General features: G+C 38.8%; 1 protein-coding gene across 1 annotated transcript; it reads right to left on the bottom strand.

Moving 5' to 3' along the window:
* Positions 1 to 15,697: 15,697 nt before the first annotated feature.
* On the bottom strand, positions 15,698 to 24,518 carry LOC124153248 (protein enabled homolog). The gene is made up of 5 exons (XM_046526348.1): positions 24,479 to 24,518; positions 21,366 to 21,586; positions 18,997 to 19,252; positions 17,868 to 18,011; positions 15,698 to 15,714 (listed from the first exon to the last, which is right to left on the bottom strand). The coding sequence occupies exons 1-5, from the start codon at positions 24,516 to 24,518 to the stop codon at positions 15,698 to 15,700; spliced, it is 678 nt and encodes a 225-aa protein (XP_046382304.1).
* Between the last annotated feature and the right edge of the window lie 1,928 nt (positions 24,519 to 26,446).

Raw genomic sequence — 26,446 nt, 5'->3', positions numbered from 1 at the left:
TATCGTTCGGACGATCGCTCGGACAATCGTAATATGAACGAGGCATGAGTAGATCGTTCCTAGTGACCTATTTCGTCATTAAAAAGTTACAAGCTACGCATTTGTTGCATTAAAAATATATAAACGAGATGGAGAAATACTGAAGGAAGAACAACAACGGCCACTCGTAATTAGTGGCAGCACTTGAAGGATTTCCGAGGTGCCTCATGTTATGGGGTTGTTGAATTATATATAGCATAAAATAACGACAGAAGATGAGCTAAACAACGGCACAATAATTGTAATTTGTGTAATATTTATGCGTAATAAATCCAAAGCCAAAAGTATTTTTTTTATCCGATGCCATTATAATGAACCCGTAGCGACAATACAGGAGATTTGCAACAATTGAGCATGTGAATAATAAAAATAACACTTTAGATAATTGAGCATGTATTTCGTCATAGGAATCTACCATCAGTCTTGATGAGCTTTAACGTATAATATATGCACCAAAGAATAAAAATTCAACAACCTCATCATTCTCTATGAAAATTAAATCGCCAAGAAAATTCGCCATGAAAAAATATTTGGCTTAGCTTAAACCATACAATTCCCAACAAAATAAATAATCATCTAATAACGTCAGTCGCCTTGTGACGGTGGGGTAAAGACCTCGCTTGCTAAACCGAAGGTCGCGGGTTCGAGTACCCCTATCCTGGGCATTGGTATTTTTATTAATCCAGAGTTGCTAACCCTTATATTCCTGGTTGTAAAGGCCTAAAATGCGCTATTTTAATGGAAGCGAAGATAAATAAAACAGCTTAGGGTCACCTCGTAATTGAAAGGGAAGATGGGTTGAAGGGGGACAGGAGTTGGGGAGAAAGAGGAAGAGGTATCGCGACGGATCCATTGGTTATCGAGAGAGGGGAAATCAGTTGAAATGTGAGCCACGGAAGTGAAAGAGTCCGTCATTGGCGGGGAAGCCATTTGAAAGTTTCGACCGGAGAGGTGATGCGTGTTTCCGCGCCAAATGAATCGGTGGCGCTTCGAGTGATGGAGGGGAGGGAAATCCCAATTAGCACTCGGTAACGCACGGAGGAAAAAAATAAAGGGTTTGGGAGAATATTTTATTGTTTTTAAACGCTGCCGACGGCGGTTGCTGTCGAATAAATTGGGCTTATTCGGCGGAAAAAAGGATACGGCGCGCATAACGAGTGGGACAATTGATTGAGAAAGGATACTGGTGATATAGTTACCCGAGATGAAATGCTAGTTGCGCCGAATTGTATGATCCAATTGACGTGAAAAAGGGGCATCGAAATTATAAATATAACTTGCTGAGTACTCGCTCTTATTATGAATCAGAAAACAAATCCCAATTCTTATGTTAAAGCATCTGTATTGTAACTTCAGTAACTCAAAGTTGACCAAACATTAACTGATTGATATTTAATATTTAAATATTTTGCGTTTTAATACTTACTGATTCTAGAAGAGATACGGAGAAGATATAAGGTATGGATGGAGCGAGTAAAGAGCGCGCAGGGGATGTTGAAAACTGCGGTATAGAGTAGAATGTCGGACAAGCGTGGGGGCTTTTAAAAAAAATGATGAATGGGAGTAGGATTCATTGTGAAGGAGAGCCCAAGAAAGTAGGAGATACTGCCAGAATACATCTTAAGTACTCCATGGATGTCTACCTTAATTGGTAGAAAAACAGTGCTCACTGAAAATGCATTTCAGATGATCTTGCGGGCATCTAGCGTTAAGATAAATCGGTCACGAAGATCGCAGAGACCATATTTTGGCGAATACGTTTCAAAATCTATGGTTTAAAACTGATTCCGTAACCGATTTTCTAGGTATACTATGCAAAAAGTGCCGAGGCATTTTTGCTGATTTTGTAGTAGGTTAGGGAAAAAAACTTTAGGAAATCTTTATTATCTGTGGTTACACCTTATTATTTGACGAATTTTTGGTAATATGAGTTTATTTGTATAATTTGAAGAAATAGTTAATGTTAAAATAAAATGAATATTGACAATTGTATGAGTAGTCAATTATCATCATCTAAGAGTGACATTGCAAGAGAAGCGCGATAGCGCTCCTGGTACTTTTCGCGAGAGATAGGAAGAGGGTGATAGCGCTCCGCGGCACTCTAAGGGTTAAAGTAATTACCAATATATTTTGCGTTCCTGGCAATTGGGATGTTTACACCTTAGGCATAACAGATAAAATAATGACAAAAAACACGTTCAATTTTAAAATCAATTGTGTAAAGCGGTAGCTGGACTCTTAACACTGTAAAACCTGGATTTCTACGTTTCAGTAGATATTAAAAAGCTGCTGAGGTTTCTTTTATGACCTTGAGTGTAAATTTTAGCACCTGGTAGATTGGGTCTCTGCTAGGATGCCTACTTTATTTTCTAAAACGAGGGCTTAAACGATTCAATGAAAATCAGCAGCAAGCATCAATTAGTTCAGGCTTTTGTTCAATGTTATTTATGACCGAAGTTGTTTCAATACACCTTAGGTTGTAATCGTAAGGAGTAATAGCGTTTCCCACGTCCTTGAATAAATAAATGCCATTCCTGAATGACTTAAGACCCTCCCAATATTCGAAATCATGTAACCCACACTGCTTACAAATTTAAATTCATATTACACTAATTAGGCATCACAAGTTCTGAGAGTCGTGTACCAAAGATGCACGGATTAACACAGTAAAAGGTATTTAATTTTAGTACATTTACTATCATTTGTAAGCTATTACCACGTATTTTCCATCTGAGTGTAGGTAATGGGAAGGATTCGAATCTCTCCACTGCCTATCCACTTCCTCGTGATTGGCTGCCTTCTCGCGGCCCATTTGAGAAACATGAGTTATTACAAGTTCACGTGATCCAGATTTTAAAACAGATTTCCCAAAAGCGAACGTGACCCTTCATCCCCATAAATTGCTTTCGTTTCGCATTTTTTTTTTGAGCGAGGTAAAGCTAGGAGAATAAATCGCCTGCCTTCTCCTTTCGAATAACTAAACTTTCAACCCCCTCCTCCTAAAATTTGTTTCCTTCTGTTCGACGCCACCGCTTTCAAATTGGCTGCAATGAACCTCGGGAGCTTATGTGCTGATTTTACAATGGACGCAGTTTTTTCGACTCCGCATTTTAAGTAATGGGTGAAGGGTTGGCGTGGCCCTGATAAACGGAAGGAGAGAATACAAAAGCCATTCACCGAATAAGATATGAGGTGAAATATTTCACGAGGAAGCCGACCGAGGCATACATATATTCAGAGTAAACAAATACGTTTATAATGCAGGTAATTCACGAAACGAAGGCGAAGAAACTTTATTTTTCTCTCTCTCCTGGTTAAAATAAAGTGGCGGCCATTTAAAAACAAAAAAGAATACATTCCGCACCTTAATGTGAATCATTTATTCCATCTGACGCTGCGGACACGGCCAAGGGCACAGAGGCACTAAATTTATTACTTGGACAGTAATTATTCCCAGAAATGTTTTTATTCGTTAGTTCCCAGGCGTGGAGATGGTTCGACTGGAATTACTTTTAAAATTTCACACATGGAAAACACGTCATCCCCACGCTTGCTTCTAGGCATAAGAATTTATTACTATAATTATTTTGCATAAAAAGACCACGGCTAGATAGTCATTTCCGTAGATTAGAGAATAATAAAATACAATCTCCCTGCTGTAACGGTATGCTTTGTATGATAAATGATTATCAAAATGCCAATTGTCGAAAAGGAATGATATAAATTTGAATTAGAAATTTTCTCCAAATTGAAATTTTGTTTGAACGAGGGGACAAATCAAGCAAATCCTAGGAATGAGTGCCACTAAAAGGAAGTTAAAGAATTTGAGTGAGTTGAGTTAAAAGTGAGTTAAAGAATGGAAAACTTATTTCATTCAATTTCATTTTACTAACGTCTCTATTAGTCTAAAAATGAAGTAACAACTTAATTTCATGAATTTCCAAACATATTTTATATTATTTCATTGTTTTGATACTTAGCTAAAAATGTGAAAAAATGCTAATCCTACGAATTTAATCGCTAAAATAGGAATTCATTTTTTTCAAGAAAATTTCAATAAAAACATTGAAGAGACAAAGGGCCATCACTTGATTGGTAGATAGATTGAATGGACAGCAAGGCAGAACCAATTCTAAGTAGAACAATGATGGTTCCTTCACACTACCGGAGTGCAATAAATTGATCGAAATATGCTAAGCCTGCATGGGTCGCATATAAATATTTCTCGATGTACGATAAATTGCGGTTGGGATGACGTGAGCTCAGTGAACAGTCCAGGGAATAGGAGGAATTGCCCGAATCGACACCTTCGCCATCCAATTGTATCTTGTTTCACGCTACGACGAACAGAACGCGTATTGACTTTCGATTGTTTCACGCGATATCGTTTTCCTCACGCCCGCTGAGCAAAAAAGTTACTCCCGAACGCTTCATAGAAGCCATTCATGGAGAACGCGGTCGTATTCTTGGGGGAGTGGAATGCCACTTTATTCATTGGGGCACAAAACAATTAAATGCCCACGGAGTTGAGCATTAAACGACGACGTCCGCCTGTTATTTTTTTTTGTTCCCGCGCAAAGTGAGCGCCGTTGCGGGAGTCCGGTTAACCACGCGAGTAAGGAAAGTCCTTTGCAGCACATTTCCAAAGTGTAGAGCAGTCTCCTACGAAATTAAATTTAAAAAAAACACAAATAATTTCTCATGATTTTTTTCTGAACATGTTTGTTGGAGTTTCCGGTAGATGGGCTACCTTTAATTCTAATTTTAAGAACTACTCTTTACACTTTTCTACGACACTAAGAAAAATAAAATTTCCCCAAACTAAAACACTTCTACACAATTCCATGGCATAATTATTTTATCACATTTACTGCATTACTTTTGAATATAAAATAATGATAAATAACGCTTAATCAATCAAATGTAAATACGCTATATACTTCGGGCATAGTATAGAAAAGTATAAAAGAAATGCACCTGCATCCAATTTACAAATTGCGATGTTCAATTTGGCAAAAAAATCCTGATTCCACACACTTGGCGCTCCTGTGCAAATAATACATTAAAGGACTTATTTAAATACGAGCAAGGGTAAGAAACATTCAAGTACTCAAGTTGAGTTACCCGGAAACCTTTTGATATCCATAACTAGTTTGCGCAAGTAAAATTTCAACAGCTGCCGGTAATTTATTCAAATAAAAATGCAAAAAAACTGCCTCTTCCTTCCACGTCATGTGAAATTACTTATCAGCTTTAGTATAATCGGTCATTAGTGTCACCAAATATTCCCCAATACATGTATTGAAAACATGTAAACATATAATTTGTAACATAAAAATGATAGGATAATATGGGAAATTACTATTGGGAGGATATTTGTGATTTTTTTGAAAATTTAATCTAACAATATTAGCTGAAAATTTAAATTTTGTAGTATTTCTTCATTAATTAATTTCCGTCTATTAATTCCGTCCTCTGAGGGACGTAAAAATATTCGTGTGATTCAGGCTTATGATATATTTAGGGTGTTGGCTTCAAATTTTGAAATCATTTCCTTTCAAATAAAATTATTTTACCCTAAGCTAATTATCGTGGTACATTTATTAAGATAATCAATGCCCGACTACTTCTCTTAAGTATATCAAAATATACACGGAAATAATTTTTATATCTCAGTGTATATTCCGAGTACGTAAATAAGGATAAGGTAAAAATAAGGTGCTATCCCGAGGAATAGATTAAGGAGGGTTTTCCATTTTCTCCAATGTTTCGATACCCAACACGTTCCTCGTCATCAGGGCATAACGGATCTCGGACATTGGAGAAAATAAAACTTTCACCCGGCTGGAAACCCAAGAAAGCCTTATTCATTCCATTCGTCCGAAAATTATCAGATATTTCCTTATTTATCAATACAATTCAAATATAATTCACCCCTCTTTTCAGTTTTAGTGACCACAAATGCTTCATATACCGGTACGTTGCACCTCAAATATGGAATGAAATTCAGGGAGTTCAGTGCTAAGGGTGGTGTTGGTGAAAGACAAAAATATAAAGACCGCCATTCATATTGATCAACAGTATATTTTTATTCGGCGACCCTGTTCCGAACAGGAAAGCAGCCGTGATACTCGAGATAAATCCATCATTTTCAAGGGCAACACCGTGGTCTCCCTGTCGAAGCCGCGATATGTTGGATCTGCATTAGGCTGGATCAATAGAAATAGCGAACAGCCTTTATCAGAAATAACGTTGGGAGAAGAAGTTATGTGCTGTGCAAAAACACTATTGCAATACCATTTTATTACTGTCTCAAGTGATAGGGATAATACAATGCTTAAGACAAAGGCAATGGTGAAAGACCCAAGTTATTGTTACCAGTTAGATGTAGAGAAAGTTACACTTTCACAGGGTCATTGTAACATGGTATGAATTCATTAACTTTTAGCCACCTGTTTATTAGTAAGAATCTTCACAAAAAAACTTGAAAATTTTGAAAAAGTAAGTAAAAGGCTCGGATCTGATACCAACGTATATATATTTGATAAGTGTGTATCTATAAGTCCTTTAGCAAAATATATCAACGACTTTAATACTAAAAGTTTGCATTAATTTTTACTGCGAGCATAGAGAACTAGAAGAAAGCTCACATGGGCTTTGAGGTAAATTGAAGTAGGCTTTCAATATCGTGGAAAATTTAAATTTCATATTGTTACAAGTTAGATGCAGTGAAAGTTACTTTTTCAAAAGGTCCTTCTAACATGGTAAGAACTTATCAAAATCTGCCTCGTTGACACTAGCCACCAGGTCATTGTGATGAATATTCATGATGACAGAGCACTTGAAGGTAAAAGGCACTGATATGCTGCCCACATTTTTGCCACAGCTATATTTGGTAATTGCAAATCTATAAGTTCTTCAACTAAATGTATCAATGATATCAAAACAAAATTATTGCTGTTGATTTTTACTGATAGCATGAGGAAACTAGGAGAAAGACACATCTCGCATTTGGAGGAAATGGAAGTAGGCTTTCAATACCACCGTACTTTCAGTGTCACCTCAGGTCATCAAGTAAGAAGGTGAACCTTACTTTGGTCACTGAATAGGGACCTACGGTGTAGTTACTCGATATCTCTAACTAAATGAACATAGTTTTCCACCTCTAATGCCTAATCTCACTTCCTCTCGGACCATTACCAAAGGAGTACTTCGGACATAAGCCCATTTATTTACATATGAACAGATCGAGGAAAAAACTAATACAAAAAATGGAACTTAATTTACACTTTGATAATAAAACGTTTCGCTCATAAACTGTAGATTATCACTTTGAATTCTTGGTGACATTAGCAGGGAAGAAAATGGGTTTCGGACGTACGGCAAAAAAATTTGTAACCAATAGGCGTTATCGCAGAGAGCTTGTCTAAAATTTAAATGATTTCAAAAGAAGTGATACAATTCTCTAGTGGTAGTATTTGCTTCTATTGAAACGCAGCCTGTCATGAAAGAGGGCGAAATGTTGCTATCATGCAAATTTCAAGAAAGGATACCGTCGCGTCGAGAGAGGTCACCATTTATGGTGAGTAGAGTCAAAATAAAATATACGCAGAAAAAAATGAATAAGCGAGGAATATTAGCAATCATATTCACATGTACCTATTAAAAGGGTGCATTGGAAGGGAATCATCAGATGGTTTGCCAAAAAACCAGCAGGAGGGCTACCTGATTAAAGACCACGTTTTAAATGAATGAGATAATCACAGAGACTTTAATGAGATGGGTGAAGCTATACTTGATAATGCGGCAACATTTTTTTTTTTCAAAGGGCGAGGCACTTTTCGCGACACTGGTATTTTTAGGCAAAATTAATCCATTTAAATGCCAAAATTCATTCCTTATTTTCTTTTTTATGTCTTTCTCTCTCACTCTCTCAATTTTTCTCGCAGTTATTCTCTCTTCCGGTCAGACTTCCGCCCATGTCTCTCCGAGCAAATTAAGGGCGGTGCTTTTTTGCACGAGACTGAAGAGGGAATATTGTCTGCATTCACTTTCCCGCATTGCCTGCTTCCTTATCAATGTGGCCCTACTTTTTATTGGAGAGCAATTAAAATCCTGTCATCCGAGGCCGGGAATTATTGCTCTTTTTATCTGATAAGTACTTTTACTTTCCCACCGTATAAATCTTTTTTTGCGTGACCTAATTACAAGTTTTTTTTGTTCTCTAGTTTAAGTAACTTCAAGTAATCTGGTAAAATTCTCGTAAATCATCTTTCATTTTCAAAAACGAAAAACGAATTTTACGATAAAAGGGAGTGTAGGAAAATTTTGTTGCACAAAATTAGATTAGGAGCATTCAGCAAGTGTTTGAAAGGCGTGCGAGAAAAAGTTTGAACCGCACCCTGAAATCACTTAGACAGGCGTTTCCGGGCTAGATTTCATGCAAGTTGTGACACGAACAGTTTTAATGCTTATGCGAGGGAGAAGATAGATAATGGGATCCACTCTTCATTACAAAATATCACGAAATGTTTTTAGCTCGAGGTTACAGGACGGACTGCTCATTAATGATCGATATAAAGTTATTGTATAGTGGAAGTAGGTGAAGTAGAATTGCTCACTATTTCGCTATAAAAGTTATGCTCAAGCGACAATGCTGGCACAAACATATTAAAATAAATATGCCTTGACATCTTCCTTCTTACTATTTATTCGATTTGGATGACAACAAATAAATAATACGTAATTTAAATGTTAACGCCCGGTAATATTTATTTCATATTTGAGTGTTTTTATTTTTATTTATATTCTACACACTTACTACACAATGGTTGTAGTCATAAGGGAGGGAAGGTCGTGAAATGAAACCGTCATCCCCCCCACGCAATTTGCAGGAAGAATAAGCAATGGTGACTAAAGGCCATAGAAATAGACTTCTGATAAATTCACCGTAAATGCATTCCTCCCCCGATTCTTTGTCTGTCTGCAGCCTTGACTTATGGTCCATACACTATGCTCCGAATACCCAACTAATCAGGGGCCTAACGCAAAGGACAAGAAGCTTTGAAAATCCGTAACCGACCGTCGACGTAACTTGAATAAAAAATGACGGCTAGGGTATGCGAGGGAGGGTTGAGGACCACCACCTCAGGTTTTCAAAGGACTGGACTCTCCAGCTGAATTGGTCATGCACGGAGATGTAATTAACTTGGAGGAGAGTAATGTGGGAAGAGAACAAATGGTTGGGTCATTTTAAGTTTCACTCGTTAGTTAAACGGGACACACAAGTGGGAACCAATTGGATGTAAAGAGACAGGCAAAGGACAGACGGCCATTCCTTGCACTGAATGAATTACTTGCCACGTTAAAGTGTGCGGGCGCTAATTGTGAAGTCAGAGGAGATTATGCGGAGAGTACACGGCAGAGCGAATATTGCATGAACGCGTTCGTGGCTGGGGAGAAAGCAAGTGAATAAATCAAGAACTTATGTTTGTCACCAAAAATATGGCAGATACCAAAGATTATTATTTCGATCTGTAATCATTTCTGTTATGTTATATGGCAATCAACAACAGTAAATTACCCTTTGAATCTTGCTTAGAAATTTATTAGTATGCATTTACTTAATTATTTCAATTTTATAATTTAGAAATACGTACGCAGGTTAAGAATCTTTTAATAGAGCTGAAAAAGTTGAAGGCTTATGATTTCTATCGAAGAGTGTTCGCGAAGAAACAGAAGATATCTTAGTTTTGAGTGCATCAATCTCTGTCGTATGGCACTTATTTTCATCAAAATAATATGAATGACTGATATGTGGCCAAGATATTAAAATTTTAACTAGAAAGAAATAGGAATTGAATTTCCATGAGTGTTGGCGAAAAAGTTGTCGTATTTGAGTTATCATTTAAGGCAGAAAATGTGTTTCACAAATTCGTTTAGAAAAAAATACACAAGGAAACATTATAAAATTGAAGAAAAAGCTGTCATAAAATTATAGAAAGACAGGAATACGTATATTTTTGTTAACAGTAACTGAATACTACGCATCTCAGAAAGACACACCAATGTCAAGTGTTGACCGCATTATGATATCAATATGCAGAACATAGACTATGTATAACTGCAACGAAGATGCGGGGAAAAAAAGAGTATCTCAATTAAGGAAGAGGCTCCGAGTATCGTAAATAACTACATAATGCGTTTCACCAGAAAAGGGACCTCAATAAATATTATCGAAGGTAAAGAGGTATTCAGAGAAGCAAATAAAATAGACTCTCCGCTTAAAATAGAAAAGGATGCACACCAGAAGGGGGCCATAAAAAGGACAAAAGACCTAAAGATTTACGAGGTTGCCACTGAGACCGATGTATAAGGAAAAAACTTTTCCTAGATGCATAGGACGTAAAAAAAAGGATACATACGATTAAGATCTATCCGATTTCGAGAAAAATAGAGATACAATAGAACCTTTTCCAATCCCCTGACTCATAAGGAAAAGCGTACAAGAAAATGAGAATGAAAAGGGTACAGAAAAATAAGAATAGCCTTTCGAATTTAGAGGAGGACGTTAAGATATATATTATGGCGTCACATTTTACGTAGATAGGTAGACTATGGGAATGGTAGTTTTTTTAAACATGGAAATATCCACCCCAATGGCCTGGTTTTGCACAATAACGAACGTGTCCAGGATTTTTCAGTAGGGTATTTGATTTTCGGGTGAGTTTTAATGCAATAGGTGAAAAATTATGGTGGTTATCATATAAAAAAAAAATTCTTGGCATTTAGTTAACTGTGTAAATACACTCTTCCCGTAATAATGGCCATAATGAGTAGTTTTACTTAGAAATTTACCGGAAAAAATTGCGGAAGAAGCACCAATGAAGGAAAAAATTGTAGCCGAGGTGATCAAGATATCCAAACAGGGGCAAGCCAGCAGTCTGCCTTTACGAAGTCAACTAAAATTGCAAACAAAAGACAAATATTGCATGTGGAATCGTTCCCCTTTGTTTCTTTGACCAGTTACCTTCAACTGAATTCGAATGAGGATAAAAGTTTCCCAGATTCTCAACTGAGGTCTTAATTCAGGTGGCTTAATTGGAGAGAGCAACTTGGGCGAAGTACCTAAACAGATTCTAATTCGATCCTGGGTCAAGAACGATTTTTCATAACTCAAATTAGGCAGAAATAATTTAAAATCAGAAGGCCGAGTAGACAGAAGCAAAAGCATGTCTTATTATGAGATGAAATTAAAATAAATTGAATATTTACACAGCGCTAAAAAACTTTAACTTACAAGAAAAATGTACCTAGTTAAGTGGAAATTAAGCTTTAATTGCCACATTACAAAGCGCTGTTCACGGTGATTCACAATATATTCCATGCCGGTACTAAATAAATGCATCTGGGAATTACTTGAAAGATAGTGTCAGTTAAAACCTACTGCCCAAAGTTCATATAATAGCCACATATCACAAATGAAATAAGGTACACGGAGCAACAAGACGAAAATTTCAAAATTTTGCGCCTCATGGTCTCCGGGAATAACAGTTTTGAACTAAGTTTTCTCCACCTACATTGAGGTTATTATGGCAAAAAGGTTTTTTTTTCATACTACAAAAAAGAAAAATAACATCTCCACGGATCAATACGCTTTTCTCAGTCATTATAATAACTTGATTGATGGTAATTCATAAAGCATAAGTATTTTTAAGAAACGTTAGAGCTTTGAGATGTTCATTGTAAGGAGAGTTTTAAGGAATATATAGGCATGTACTGACGCTTCAATCAAAGGAAAATCCGGAAATAACTTCGGTTATAAGTCATCCAAATACGTCTAAAAACCTACAGTAATCAATGTTACCCATTTCAAAGAATTTATATAATACGTTCTGAAATAGCAACGTAAAAATATTCTGCTCTGATGGGGCATGCATATTCGGTGCATTTGCTTCCCTTTCAATGTAAAAACGAAATTTTTGGCCTCCCATTCGGAAAATGAATACCGTGCTTATTTCAACAGGCACATTGGGGAGCATATTTCAAACATGTATCACTCATATCTTAGTAATGGATATCTGAAGTGGTATACCAAAAAAGTGACGAAAAGCTGCTATTCCAGTGATGTATGTTAAACATACCGAATGCATTGGTGACTTTTTTTGCGTTCGCTGGTATACTTCCGCCGAGATATCGTTTTATATTGATGATGGGGTTGGTCAAATAGTGTCATGAGGTCCAACGCAAAAGCAATACTTTTTGCACTCATTTACTTTCGAAAAAAATTGCCACCATTTATTTTAGACGCAGAAGAAAAATTGGGTTCGCTGCGACCGCATTCGCTAAAACATTACTTAATTTTTCTAGGACACACATTGGGCTTCATTGAACTTGTATGCTACGGGAGCAAATGAAACGAAAATAATACCAACAAACCAACGAATGACATTTTAAAAAAACCTCGGAATGAAACTAATAAAACATTGTTGTGCTACGCCCAATCGATGCTAAAAAAATTCATTTCAAGTTATCATAGGTGTGAAGAGACTTACACCAACAGTGGGATTGGGAAAGCAGGAGTGCAAATTTATGATACATATTAGGGAAGGCATTTTCACATCACAGTAGGTAGCTTAACCATTCAGTTGCTAATTTTTGGCATTAAATCATCAGCAACCAAAGAACGTGTGAAAATGGTGACAGTTAACTCGCCATTCAGCATGATCTTTTTTTTTCACACAGCGCGGATGAAACAATGGACGGCTTCAGCTGTGACATCATGGATCCGATTCTTAATACAAATGATGAAGCTCACTCCGTTGTTCCACACGAAAAGCTATATTTAAACGACTCTTATTTGGAAACCCGGGTCATTTGAATCAATCCTTTGCTTTGCATGGACCAACTAAGTCAATGCCGTCAATTAGACGGTGCATGAAGCATATTAACATTGTAAAAATGGAATTCACACAAATAAAATTACAGGACTATAATAAGATGGAGTGGAATTTTTCCATATTGAAATAACATGGGACATTTTCAACGAAAATTGCTACATCAGTCTAACGTTACCTACATAAAATCCTATCTGGTTGCAGATGAAATAATAATCAAAATATGGCAACTTAATAGTTAAACAAAAGTAATTTGAAAATAACTTCACTATTCAGTGCCTAAAAGTTTTGTGGAGAATCACACGTTGTTACTCAAATAAATTAATAGACTTTAACCGCCATCATCTGAAATAAGCTTCACTTGCACACCCGCCCTTGGTAAATGTAGTAAAATTATACTCTTACTAAATTTCATCCTAGTATTGACTTGGTATCCTCGAATTCAAAACATACTGGAGCTCCGTGACTCAAAGAGGTTTTTCAATTAGCATTAGAACCTTTCCCTGCAATGGCGAAAGCCCTCTCCAAACGAATTCTCCAATAAAAACTAAGATAATTAAAATCACTTAGTGAGCGCACTTAGTGAGCGAAAATGGAAACAAACAAATACCATTTATTCGTTTGCGCTCCATTAGGCAAGTATAAAACCTAAAAGAATTTCTATTAAATGATTAGTCAAAATTTTGCACACAACTGGGTTTTTATTCCAGGAAGAAATATAATTTCGAAACCCCATTTATTGGATATCCGATGAAAAATACGAGGTATTCAATATTAAAAGTATTTTTGGAGCATAATTAAACATGTATATTTATTGCGATTTTTAAATTTTATGCGTAGGCTATGATTTTTGTACACACTTCTCTTTTATTGCACATAATTAGCCCGATGCAGAAACCCATACCATAGCAGTTCACGGCCCAAAATGTCTTGAGTAAATGATCAAATTTATATTTTCCTAGAAATTTGAATCATTCAACTCTGAAATCATAATTACCTACGTCATAAGGTGTAGGTAAGCTAAAAAAGGGGTACCAATTCGGAATTCAAAAAAAGACAGGCAAGCAAAGGAACATATTACCAGCGGAGTAAAATTATGCGGCTGTGATAATAAGAAGAGACATAAGTCGGATACCAATAACTGAAAGTTCAAATAAGCAATTCAAGTATCCATAAATTTTTATGTTACAATGATTTCTCTCTTTTTGGTTATTTATATGCTCTAATCCAGATATTTTTGAAATAGTAAACTCCTTTTTTTGCAAGAACTTGCCTTGATACCTGGATATTTTTGTTTGTCTGTGCCGTCATATGCATTGGATGGCAATCCCAGCCAAAAGAGTGCTCTTCTGTAGTGCCTAATTTCGTTTGTTTATAGCTGATACTAATTGTATGCTACTAGTCGTATAAGCGACTGAAATAAAGTCATATACTATTACTATGTTTAAAAATGTGAGACATGTGACAAAAAGTCATAGTCAATTTCAGCTAATTTTCCAGCTTCTAACATACTTTCCTTCTCCTCGGAAACAGTATGGCAGCTACCGCATAATAATTCTCAACTAATGCGTCTCTTACAGTAAAGGAGAACGGGGAAGAATGCACAATGGAGCAGACCTGATCTCGCATTAGTCGATGGAACGCCAGCTAGCAGATATTCTCCGGACGACTAGGCGGGCTACTCGCTGTAGCGACGAGTCTCATTAATTGTCGGCCTGGCCTCGGGAAGCACGTGGAGGGATAAATAAAAAATGGACAAATCCGTTTGCTCATTGGCCATACATGAGTCGTTTCATCTGCGATCATTGGCGTCGATTTCCGTCGCTATTCTTTCCCCCTCCCCTTTTTTCCCATACCCTAATGTCCTCCATTACACGGATACGAGATCTTTCCCCTCATAGGCATGGAGAATGAATTGCGCCGCCGTTCGAATGAAAAAAAACCTATATATATGGATGTGAGAGTTGTTGCGGTCACTGCTCAATATTTCACCCCATAAACATTTTATGAGCCCTCCAGAAAAAATAATAATAATTCTCCAAGGTCTTATACAGCTTTCCTTCTCCCCCTTTTACCACCGCCATTTCTATTTCCGAAACGAATTTCAAGCCCTCCAGCATGACCCATTTTTCATTGTGTAAGAATGCTCATCCCATCTCGAGCGTAAATGAAACCCCTTTGGCATGACGGATGGCTGCGATTTCCCAACCCCCCGCCCCCACCCGTATTTCTTTTGAAAGTTAAGGTGGAACAGGGATGCAAGAGTAAACGTACAAGCATCAGGTTTCGGATTCACGACTTAATAAATTTATATTCAAATGTTCTCGCGAAGCTTTTAGCCGTGCCGACCGACGTCTCTTCAAAATTCGTCCCCTTCAGTGATGGAAAAAAATCATCCCTCTCTCTCTCCGTCTGCGCACTTCGCTACAAATTATTCGCCGGAGAGATCAAAGCAATTGGAATCCACAGAAATTAGCGGCTCTTCGAAAAAATAAACGCTAATTCTTTGTCCCTCCAACGATTAAGTGTTGGGAAAGGAGTTTATCATTAGGTATTTGATGAAAATTTAACGGCTTAAAGGGGAAAAATCTGATACCGAAACATTTTCACGCATTTAAAAAAATTCAAAATCGCGCAAAAGATGACACATGCTAGGTAAAAAATTCTGTTACTTTCGGGCTTTTATTTCAAATTAGCTAATTATTCCTGATAAAATAATATAGCATTTAAAACGATAAAGTATATTAAAATAATGTCTAGAGTCATGTAGATGAGGCTTCTGGAAATTAAAAGAAAAAAAAAAAGAATCAGAATCACCACAAGCATTCTTTATGTATTACGGCAATTTATAAGGTAAATCGTAAGTTTTTGTTGTATTAACAAATACAATCACACATATTAAGTGCATTATTTATTTTTACCTTACATATTTTATTAAATTTTTCCATTGGCAATGGGCATTTATATGAAAGGGGCAGAAAAACTCCAACTAATAATTCTGCCATTTTTTCAACGACAGTTTTAACAATTTGTGGAAAAAAGTCAACATTAAGAAATAGAACAGCTGAAATAGATGGCCATAAATTATTATTATTAGCTGTAAACTGATTAATAGAAGCAAAAAAAGGAAACAAAAATATTTTTCAAAATCCCGAGGCGTGTAAAAAGACAAGAAGATGACGTACTCATATCTATTCTTGTCTGTGAGGTGAAAATTAGAACTCAAAAGCCCCCCCCCCCCCCCCAATATGACACACATTTCCATGATGAAGTAATATTCAATATGTTTCTTAATGGAAATACGAGATATCTGCAAGCATATAAAGCAACAAAAAACAACTTATACTTTCGAAAAATAAATGAAAAGGCATTGAGAGAATCACTTAACCTCAAATAGTCTATTATTTTTAAATTCTTCTCCATTAATGATTATTACTCTTATTATCTGTCTATGAAAAATGAAATCTTAGGATAGGTATAAAATTGTAAGTAACTATATAAATTACAAGTAGTTTTTTAAGGCAACGAAGATATTTCACCACTACTTGCTGGAAAACTGATGCCACAAACCTTTAAAAATATGGTGGCACACAAAAACCGACAAATAAATTATTATTATAAAATATCGAATAATTTCAGCGCTTCGCCCTTATCTTATCCCTGCATGTTCAGTGAAATCATTTTCATTGTATTTTTTAGAACAATGAAAGGTAATTCCATGCATTCTTCTCAGAAATAACCAATGAAAAAGGATACGTTGAAGCGTTGGAGACTGAATTTGAACAAAAAGAAATTATATTTAAAATTACCCCGTGGAAATCCCATATTGAACGGAGAGAAGACATGATCATTGCAAAAAAATGAAAACTTATTCAATAATAACGACTTCCAACATTCCAAAGCTCACTGGGGAAACAAAAATCGACTCAGAGAGAACGATTCAAACGTGCGGATCTCAGTGCAGAAGCTTGGGAAGGCAAAAATATCCCAAGTGTGCTGAACTCCTAATCGAAGATAGGGCATTCAGCTTTTCGGAAATCGCTACGTGGCCAAAAAGTGCTGAATTTCTCCGATTTGTAAAAAAAGGAAAGAAAATCGAAAACTTTTGGCGTCTCGCGTGAGGAAAGAATGGAGAGGCGACGATAGTCCAACTCGATGAGGAACGGCGAATGAGACCTTGATATTATTACTAAAACGAAAGGGAGGAGGAGGAGAGGCCGCGTCTTGATCGCTTTCGCGCCGAAAAGGAAACTTAGGAATCGAGAAATCGATCGCCGAAGGTCTTCTCACCGCCACTCTCGAAAAAAAATACCCTCATTCAATGAAACAAATGAAGGAAAAAAAGCGCTAAAGAGAGAGCGGAACTGAATGCTTTAAAAAAATAAACACGGAGCACGAGAGGAGTTGAACTCACCGGGGTGACGAAAACACGCAAAAATTATTTTCATCCCGAAACTTAACTCCGAAATGTATTGATCGTTTATTGGGAGTGAGGAGAGGGGGGGGAGGTTAAAAATAATTCCGACAATTTTACAAAAAAAGAAAAACGCTCGCCGAAAAAGTATCCATCACCTGGGATGCACACAAAAAAACATCGAAAAAAAAGATGCGAAATGACAAAGAGAGATGTCGGGAGGAAAAAAGAAAACACTTGACTTTCGCCTGACGACTTTGAATGGAAAAGCATCAAGGAACGTACAGATTTCGAAGAGGGGAAAATAAAATGCTTTTTCCCCGAAGTCATGAACGCAGCACCATCAGTTTCCCGCGACGAATTTCGAAATCAGAGGGATGGGATAAAAACAGATGGAAACGATAAGCGAGAGCTTATCGTTTCCATCTGTTTTTATCCCATTTTAAGCTTTAAAAATAACTGAGAGAAAAGAAAGGGGGAAACTATTAGTCGAAACGTTTACGATCGAAAACACTCACCTCTCGGGAACTTCGCCCTGGGGGCCGAGGAGTACAACCGACGGTAAGCTCCGCACCGAATGAGAACCGGAGCTACGCTCGACTCCGACCGTCTCAACTCCTGCCACGATCCGAACTCAGCCTCGTTTCTTCGCTTCCAGAGGTCTATTGACACACATACTCGGATGCACCCACACATCCACACACGTACGGAGAGGCAGGCATTACATATCACGGACAATTGCGAGCACGATTACGTCTTTAGGGAAGGCAGAAAGAAGAGTAAGTACTACGGGGTGTTGGTGGAATTATGGGAAGGTGTCCCCACCCACTCCAAAAAACAGAACGATCGTGCAAACCTCGAGGACCAGAAAACTCAAAATGCAAAAATCTCTCTCTCACACATTCCCAAACGCTCGCACACACACACACACACACACACAAACAAACAAAAAAACTCACTCCCTCTCTTCCAAAGGGACACACACTGAAACGAATGAACGAACTCCGGGAGCCCTTGGGTGCCGAGAGAAGGACTCCTAAAACTGTGGGAGCCTCGAAAACTCCTCCAAAGCTAAGAGGGTGAACGAGAATCCGGGAAGAAAAAAAAGAGAAAACAATAAACAAGCGCGAGCAAAAGGAAGGAAAAAAACACACAAGAGAGGAGAGAGAAAAAAGTGTCTTTTTTTCACCTCTTAATCGGCGCGCTGCGCTGCTTTCCTCCGGAGACAAAAAAAGAGTCGAGGACGTTGCGAGGAGGATGGCTTTAGGAGGGCGATTGTTGCGACGCAGATGACGTGAGGTAAACCGAAGGATATCACAAAGACCCCACCCCACCTCACTCCCTATGACGCACAGTCTTCTTCTCCTTATATCACGCGCGAGGAGCACTGAGTTTTTTGAAACCCACGATTCAGGAGGAACGTTTTGAAAAAGGTAGACAGATAGGCAGAGAGAGAGAGACACTTCTGCTCCGTCCCGCGGTCGATCCTCACACTGATGGACTGCCTTGCTAACTGTCTAATATATATATATGCATATACATATATGTCTATAAATGGATGCATATATAAATGTACGTAGATATAAATGTTCACGTGTGAATGTGCCCCTGTGTGCAATCGCGACGGCGGCGAGCGGCAGTCCTCACCGTCGTCGGGCCGTGGAGATATGGTGTGGTGCGGACTGCTGAGAGCGCCGGGCGAAGGATGAAGGGGAGGGGGTGTGGGGGGGGGGCGAGGGGGTGGTGAGAGAGAGACTAGTGGCGCAGGGGGTGGAGGAGGAGGAGGTGTGATGGTGGCGCTGGTGGGAGGTGGAAGATGCAGGAGGTGTGGCCGTAGATGAGGCGACACAGAGGGAGAGTAGAATCTGGCGGAGGAGTTGAAAAGAGAATCTAAGAGAAGAGTCTAAGGAGAAAGAGGGTGGGGAGATGAAGACTCTTAAGGAAATTGAAGAAAAATAAGGGAGTCTAGGAGGCACAGAAATTGGTGAGAGGTTGGCAAATGGAGCGGTTATAAAGCATATAAACGTACAGAAGACGAATCTCGGGTAGTTCTTAGGGCAAGGAGTTGAAATTGCGAGGGTAGTTCTTCTCTATCCCCGGGAAGGGAGTTCAAATTATGATGGGATGAGATGAAGGCTTTAGTGGCCAGAGTTATATAGGGTACAGCGATGAAGAAACTACGACAGAATGAGAAAGTGGAGGACAGAACTAGAAGACACGCAAGAGTTGAAGACTTAAAAGATAGTCGAAGGAAAATACAGACAAATGCTACGTAATCTAGGAATCGTGCAAGAATTAGGATACGACGGTAAAGAGACAGCGAGAGGAAATGAGAGTGTGGACGATAACACAACATGAAATAGAAGAAAACATAAGGATGAAAAATTGCGGAAATAGAAATGAAAACAGAAATTACTAGAGCTTGAAAGGGGACGAGATGTTGCAGAATCTACGAGATTCAGATAAATAAAATCATAGAATAATCTAGGAGTCTGGGAGAAATATGAGAGTTTTTTTGAGAAAATAAAAAGACAAAATAAGGGTGGAAGATAGAAATAAAAAATAGGCACGAAGAAGAAATAATGAAAATGGAAAGTACGAATATAGAGATGAAAACAGAACCTACGAGAGCTCCAGAGAAGACAATCGTTGAAGAATCTAAGGGGTTAGAACACAAGGCGGAAAGGACGGAGAATCTAGGAGACTGGGAGGACTTGGGTGCCCTGTTAAAGAATGAGAGAGAGTCGGAGATAATAGGAAGGATTTTTGAAGTATCTGAGAGAGTCGAAGAGAAATATGGAGGTGCCTGTGAGAGAAGTAGGCTCCAGGGGAGAAGATGTCTGGAATGGGTGACAGACCGTTTCATGGGCTGAAAAATTGAGGAAGAAGTAAAAACAAATATGCAGAAAATGTAACTGGCTTAATACTTAAGGGTGAAGGTATAACTCAGAGGAAAAATAAGATCTAGATGGAGACAGAATTAATAAAGAGAGTAAGAGACAGAAATTTGCAAGAGGTTGGCCAATGGGTAGGATATAAAGTATTGAAACGCGGAGAGCATAATTCTGGGGTTATTATTAGGATAAGAAGTTGAAATTACTACGGAATGATTTGAAAAGGCGTTAGAGTAGGACAAAGACTATGCACATGGTGGCAAGTGCTTGGTCGATGTAGCAAAAGAAAAAGAAAGGTTATTTTTCTTAAGGGAGAGGATAGATGGTATTTGGAGACAGAGGAAAAAGTCGAGAGCTTAATTTTAAAACTGCTTATATACTAAGAATAACAAAAAATAGAAGGCAAATAGCGTCAAGGGCTTGAATGATGGAGGATAAATCAGAATAAGAAACGTGCGGAATTAGGATCACCAGTTTCTGGAGCACTGGTGAAGGTATGTAGGGAAGCGAAGAAAGGCTGAAGACAGCTGGAATAAGAAGAAATAGAGGAGTTGAAGAGTTCCCAAGGCCTTCGATGAGGGTGACACTGATACGGCTGCAGGGATGGGCTAGAAAAGTGGAAACGAAGACGGAAAAGAATGTAGCGAAGGGTGAGTCGATCCTAGAGAACAGGGGTGTAAGGCTAAGGGGGTGGTTATTGGAAAAATGGGTGGAGACACTGGAGGGAGGAGAGAATGAGGGTGAGGTTTCAAGCTGGGGAAAAGGGTCCAGAGTTCAACTCCCGGGGCGGAAACCACCCCGCACTCCACCCTTTCCCGTCCTCTCGCCGCGCTACCCGGGTCCTCGGGAGATGGAACCGGCCTAAAGTCAACTCGGCAAACAACTGCCGCCCGCCGGGGCGCTGGCTGTCGGGAGTTTGAACGGGTGCGGGAAAGAGTGCAGTCCGTGTGTGTGGTGACCCCATCCCCACCCTCCGCCTCCCCTATTTCCCCTATCACCGCTCGCGCCACACCCACCAACCCACCCAGCAATGAACCTACCCCTTCCACTCCTCCCCACAGCGACTCTTAAAATTCCCCTCTCCTCCCAACCCCCCTTTAGCCAATTCGCCACACCACCTACCGACCCCACCCCCATACCTCCACCCTTCACGGACTGCTGCTCTCCCCCACCCCTTTCACCTTCTCCCCCTGCACCCTCCTCAAACACACCACCCCCAACCGTTTCTCTCCCCCCTACTCCACCGCACGCAAAGGAGTTTGGGATGGCGGGAGTGGGGAGTTGTTGAGGATACCATCGGGGATTATTACTACCGTTGGGGGAGGGAAAGTTGGAAAGGGGATCTAGGAGCACATTAGACGGGATTGGCGAGAAAAAAGAGGTAAAAAAATAAAATCATAAAAAAAAGTTTACCAAGGTCTCCTCACACACCCACCCAAAATTTCTATTTCTTCGTTTTTTTTGCTAAACAGAGTGACACATGGGAGTGTATGGAAAAAAATGGACGCGGGAAACAATAAAGGCGAGCATCGCTCTTTCTCGCTGTGACATTACCGAACTAAAATAGAAAGAAGAAAGAGCGGACGGGACTCGCAGCTACGTATGTACCTACGTCGTATCCATCGGACACCTAGCAGCATTCATCACCCCTGAAATCTCATCGGCTCGCATCGGAGCGCAGGCACGGCATACAAAGTATCCTATTGTGTCTTATCGTGGCCTGTTTCTGAAGGGATCGCCCTCTCAGTTATTTATAATCTCACTCTCCCTGGACCAGATGCCAAGAATAGGGGATTAGTGGAGGTGTGAGACGAAATATATGGACACACTTTTCCCCTCGGAGACTCAGGATAGGTAGGAGAGATTGAGTGATTTACTACTTTCTCTTATTCATCCCCTTATCTTTCTCGTATTCAGTCCGCGATACAAGTCGAAAGAAACTAAGGAAAAAAACATTAGGCGATAAATACCAAGTCGACCTTACGTCAATCCCTAGGTATTAAACCTGTGAATGGAGTTCGACTTCACTGAGCATACCTGCTGCTCTTTAAGGAATTGGAAGATCTAGGTCGACTTTTGTCGAAAACCGCCTATATACACTGGGATTCTAAATTTGCGAGGCTAAAATTTTTGTTAAAATTCGAATTAAACCGGATAAGTCATCGAATTTCCACATTTGAGTGACGAAAGAACTGATCTTCTGTCCTATATTTTCTGTTTACATCCAGCTAAGCTGTGGCAGAACCATTGCTATCAGTCAAATTTTCTGAGACATGTTTTCCACGGCTCCCATCCGCAAACAATTTAATACCCCTATCATAATTTTCCCTCACATTCTAAATCACTTGATCAAGTGATCACGAATGTGATGAGGTGATTACGTATTATTCATGAGTCCTTCCTTGCCGTTATTCCCGACCTCACATTTTGACAATCATCTTTCCTGAGCGAATCATTTCTCTTGAGATGGCCGTTTTATTTTCAGAATTTCTCAATTCTCTCGCTTTTATTGGTATTCTTTCCTCACTCATTAAGGCGATCCATTTCATCTTTCTTCACCGTCAATACCACCAAATGTCGAACTCCTCTAACCTTGACTTTACTGCACATTCATCGCCCATAACTGGCTTCCTTAGATAAATATGTTCCCAAACCAGGTACTGAAGAACTGAGCAACAAGTTATTACATTAACCGCAATAAGCCAATTAAAATTAACTGAAATTTACACAGTGGATAAGTAATCATGTTAAAGTCTTTGACATACGCTTACTTTAAGCAAGCTCTAGGAGCCTGCGCAGTAATATGGCCTGGAGAAGCTAGCAGCTTGTTCGGTTTGAATATCCACGGAAATTTGCTTCGGCTACTGATGGATTTGATTCATAAGGGGTTGTCATACATCCTGCATTCGTTGTTAGTATTCGTGCATATATAATTCCGGGAAATAACCTCCTTTGTAGTATAATGTATCAGCATATGAATCTAGAGGGTATTTATTTATTGTGAGCAATGACGTTTGCAGCATATATATACATTGGTGGATACTTTCCAGATTTGGTGCCACTGAACACTGATGCAAATTGTATGGATGGGTCAGCGGGGAGATTGGAGTTCGAACCTCGGTCAAAGCAAATGGTTTTCTCGCAACGAAGTTTTCCTTCCGGAATCTTATGGAAACTTTGAACTAGTGTGCTCAGCTGCACGCAAAGTAACTGGCTATTTGGTTCACCTACTCTGGTGAATTGTTCCCTTACTTACTTTTCTCAGCCCATTTCTTACCCCTCCGCACTGCAGCGCATGATACAAGGCGCAAGAGGACTAGGAGGAACAAGGGATATGGGACGAAAAAAAAACCAATTCGACCTCAGCTCCCGACGGTCCAACGTCGAGCCCTAGATGTTCGCCAAGTTAATGGAGTCCCATTCAAAGGGACGTCCCTTCTATCCATCCCGCTATCCTCCTGCACTTCCTTGACCCAAGGTTCCCGGCTGTAATGCCCAGGAGACACCCGCAGGGAATTGAGAAAACGATCGCTCATGGCTAAGGACAAATCCGCTGAGTTCGCTTGACTCCATTAAATCTGTTTTAAGAACGACGATCATATTGGGGCGTAATGGTGAGTAGATAACTCAGAGCGAAAAAAAGAAACGAGCTATAATTGGTTACTGCAGAAAAATCGAAAAACTGTCCAAATAAAAAAACCCTACTCCCACTTATGGCATTTTTTGAGTAAGACGTGATTGTTTGATACTGTTGTCTGTCTTGCTTGAATTTTAGCTTTTAGTTACTGAGCTTTGTGTGCTTATTTTTATTGGCTTTTTCGACCAAGGAAAAAAAGCACAGCCTAGACTTTGAATAAAATGAATTCAAGATTTTTAATTTTTAAGGTTAAATTAAGTCAATTTTTTCAACTAAAATTCTCTTTTTTCGGAAGTATTACCGCCAGAGTATCCGAGGAAGACGGTTTAAATTGAGGTCTGTTGCTGATAATTCACGTCAGTAACCTTATATAGACTTTTTTTTCACTTTTATCTCATAGAAATTCACGCTCACATATTGAAGACAAATTTTAAATTGTTATCATGAAAATTATCTGGGTGGTTTTAGTATCAATGCCATGCTAGCCAGTTTATTCTCATAAATATTCAGCAAAAACAATAATGGCACTTTATGGCAATGTGATCTTAGGCATCTGCTTTCCCTGATGGTATTTTCCAGACTACTTAAAATCACCTACCAGCAAGGGCCCTGCGGTGATGCAGGTTAACCAATGGCATAACTATTTTTATTCACGGTCAATCCTGGTCGCTACGTAAGGGAGTCGTCTGGCAGCGACGAAGACGTATTCAACGTGTTGCCTGGTTAAAAACAAAATTGACGCTGTTATCCCAGAATTGATCAGAAATTGGTAATATCAATAGGAGTCAATCGATCCGAAAATACTGTGCTCCGAAAAGAATAAACCAATTTAAAAAACCTCCGGGATAAAAAAATGCTTAGGCTGTTGCGGATACGTAATATACTGACAAAAAAGGCCTGGGTTCTTCATAGCAATCATTTGAAACATTAACACGTTTCATTGAACATGTCAACACCGTGGCAGATTTGTTCCGTGATCTCCGGTTCACAAAATGTGAATCTACGATTACTGCTAGGTAGAATTTTGCACTGAATATGTACCACGCTAAATCTTACTCTCCCAAGCCTTTAAGGCGGTGGTTTAGACATATTAAAGACGGTTTTATCAGCGCAAATGGAAATAAAGTAGTCTTGACTGAGACTCAGAAATCGACGTGGAGGGCAATATTTTCGGAAACACCCCCTCATGAGACAGATATAATGCCAAGCTTGGAATCATACTTTCTCTCCAACGATTGTCTCCGAAAAAAAAGAAATCACTATGAATATTAAAAAGCAGGAAAATGTGAAAGAATTGAAACGAATGCTACATTATAGAGGAAGTTTACTAAGGAAATCAGGGGGGTCTGATGTGGAATCTAGATTCGAAATGAGGGAGTATATAAGGTGGGGAAGGAATCGGAAAAATTGAGGGAAATGAAATGAGATGAAGTGGAGGGAAGGGTGTTGGAGAGGGAACGCTTTTATTCAAATCGGAGAGTTCAGCCGAGGGCACGGGTCACGGCACGTCGAACAGTCGAGCCGAGTCGAGTTGTTGATAATGGATCACGAAAGGAAAAAACGCACGCACGGAGATCGTGTAAATAACCCACGGTATGAATAATAACAGGCCTTTAGGAATAAAAAGAAAACGTTCAACATGATTTTCCGGAAACCCGAATGTTACTGAAGCTGAAAAGATATGTTTTGGTCTCGGTAACCATTTTGTGTGCTCCAAGTGCTTTATGAAAATGATAATGGGGCTGCTATGATGAGTTAAGAAAATATATTTCAAGCATATTGAGATAAACACTTGCAGTTTTCCACGCTTATAAAATTTATTACACCCTGGGTTCAATATTACTTCAGCATCTTCAATATGGTGTTTAAGGTGAAGATGATATAGTGACATTGACAACTAATTCATAATAATGGGAATATTGCAAGTAGCTATTTCATTATTGGAAAAATTCCACTCCACCACGCTTCAATCTTCGGCTTTTATATTTCAAACAAATTACTAATTATTCACTCGAGTAGTTGAGCGTAAAGTTAGAGGCATTCATATCCCTATTTTTATAGGCAATCATTTATAATTATTTTTCTTATACTACCTTAAGTACCACCGAAAAAATGGACTGACGATAAAGCATCACAATTTTGCCATTGTGCAATGAAATATCTTGAAACTCTGATCATCACAAAAAAGTTCACATTGGAGATAAATGAATAAGTTTCATTTCTATTAATTTATTAAGGAAATTAATGGCTACCTCCTCCCCAGGAATAATGCAGTGATGTGCTGTATTTTTTTAAACTCATCGCGAGGACTTTCTTCGGCAAGACTTAAGCTGCCACTAACGAAACGCTGAACATGAAGTTTTTCTTCAGAATTAGAGGCTTTATTAACGCCTTATTTCGTATTTTCCTCATTCAGGCATAATTTCTTGTTGATATTTACTTTACTCAATATTTCAACGCAAATTTGGGAATGGATAGTGAGCATTGAGCTCTCCCAGAATACATAAATGAAAGCCGTCGGTACTTAACACATTCAAGTGAATATAGTCTGAGGTTTCAGGCGAGA

Source organism: Ischnura elegans, chromosome 2 (genome assembly GCF_921293095.1).
Source record: "Ischnura elegans chromosome 2, ioIscEleg1.1, whole genome shotgun sequence".
NCBI classification, from domain to species: domain Eukaryota; kingdom Metazoa; phylum Arthropoda; class Insecta; order Odonata; family Coenagrionidae; genus Ischnura; species Ischnura elegans.
The sequence above is the reverse complement of the archived record's forward strand: the minus strand, read 5'-3'. Positions and strand labels throughout refer to the sequence as shown.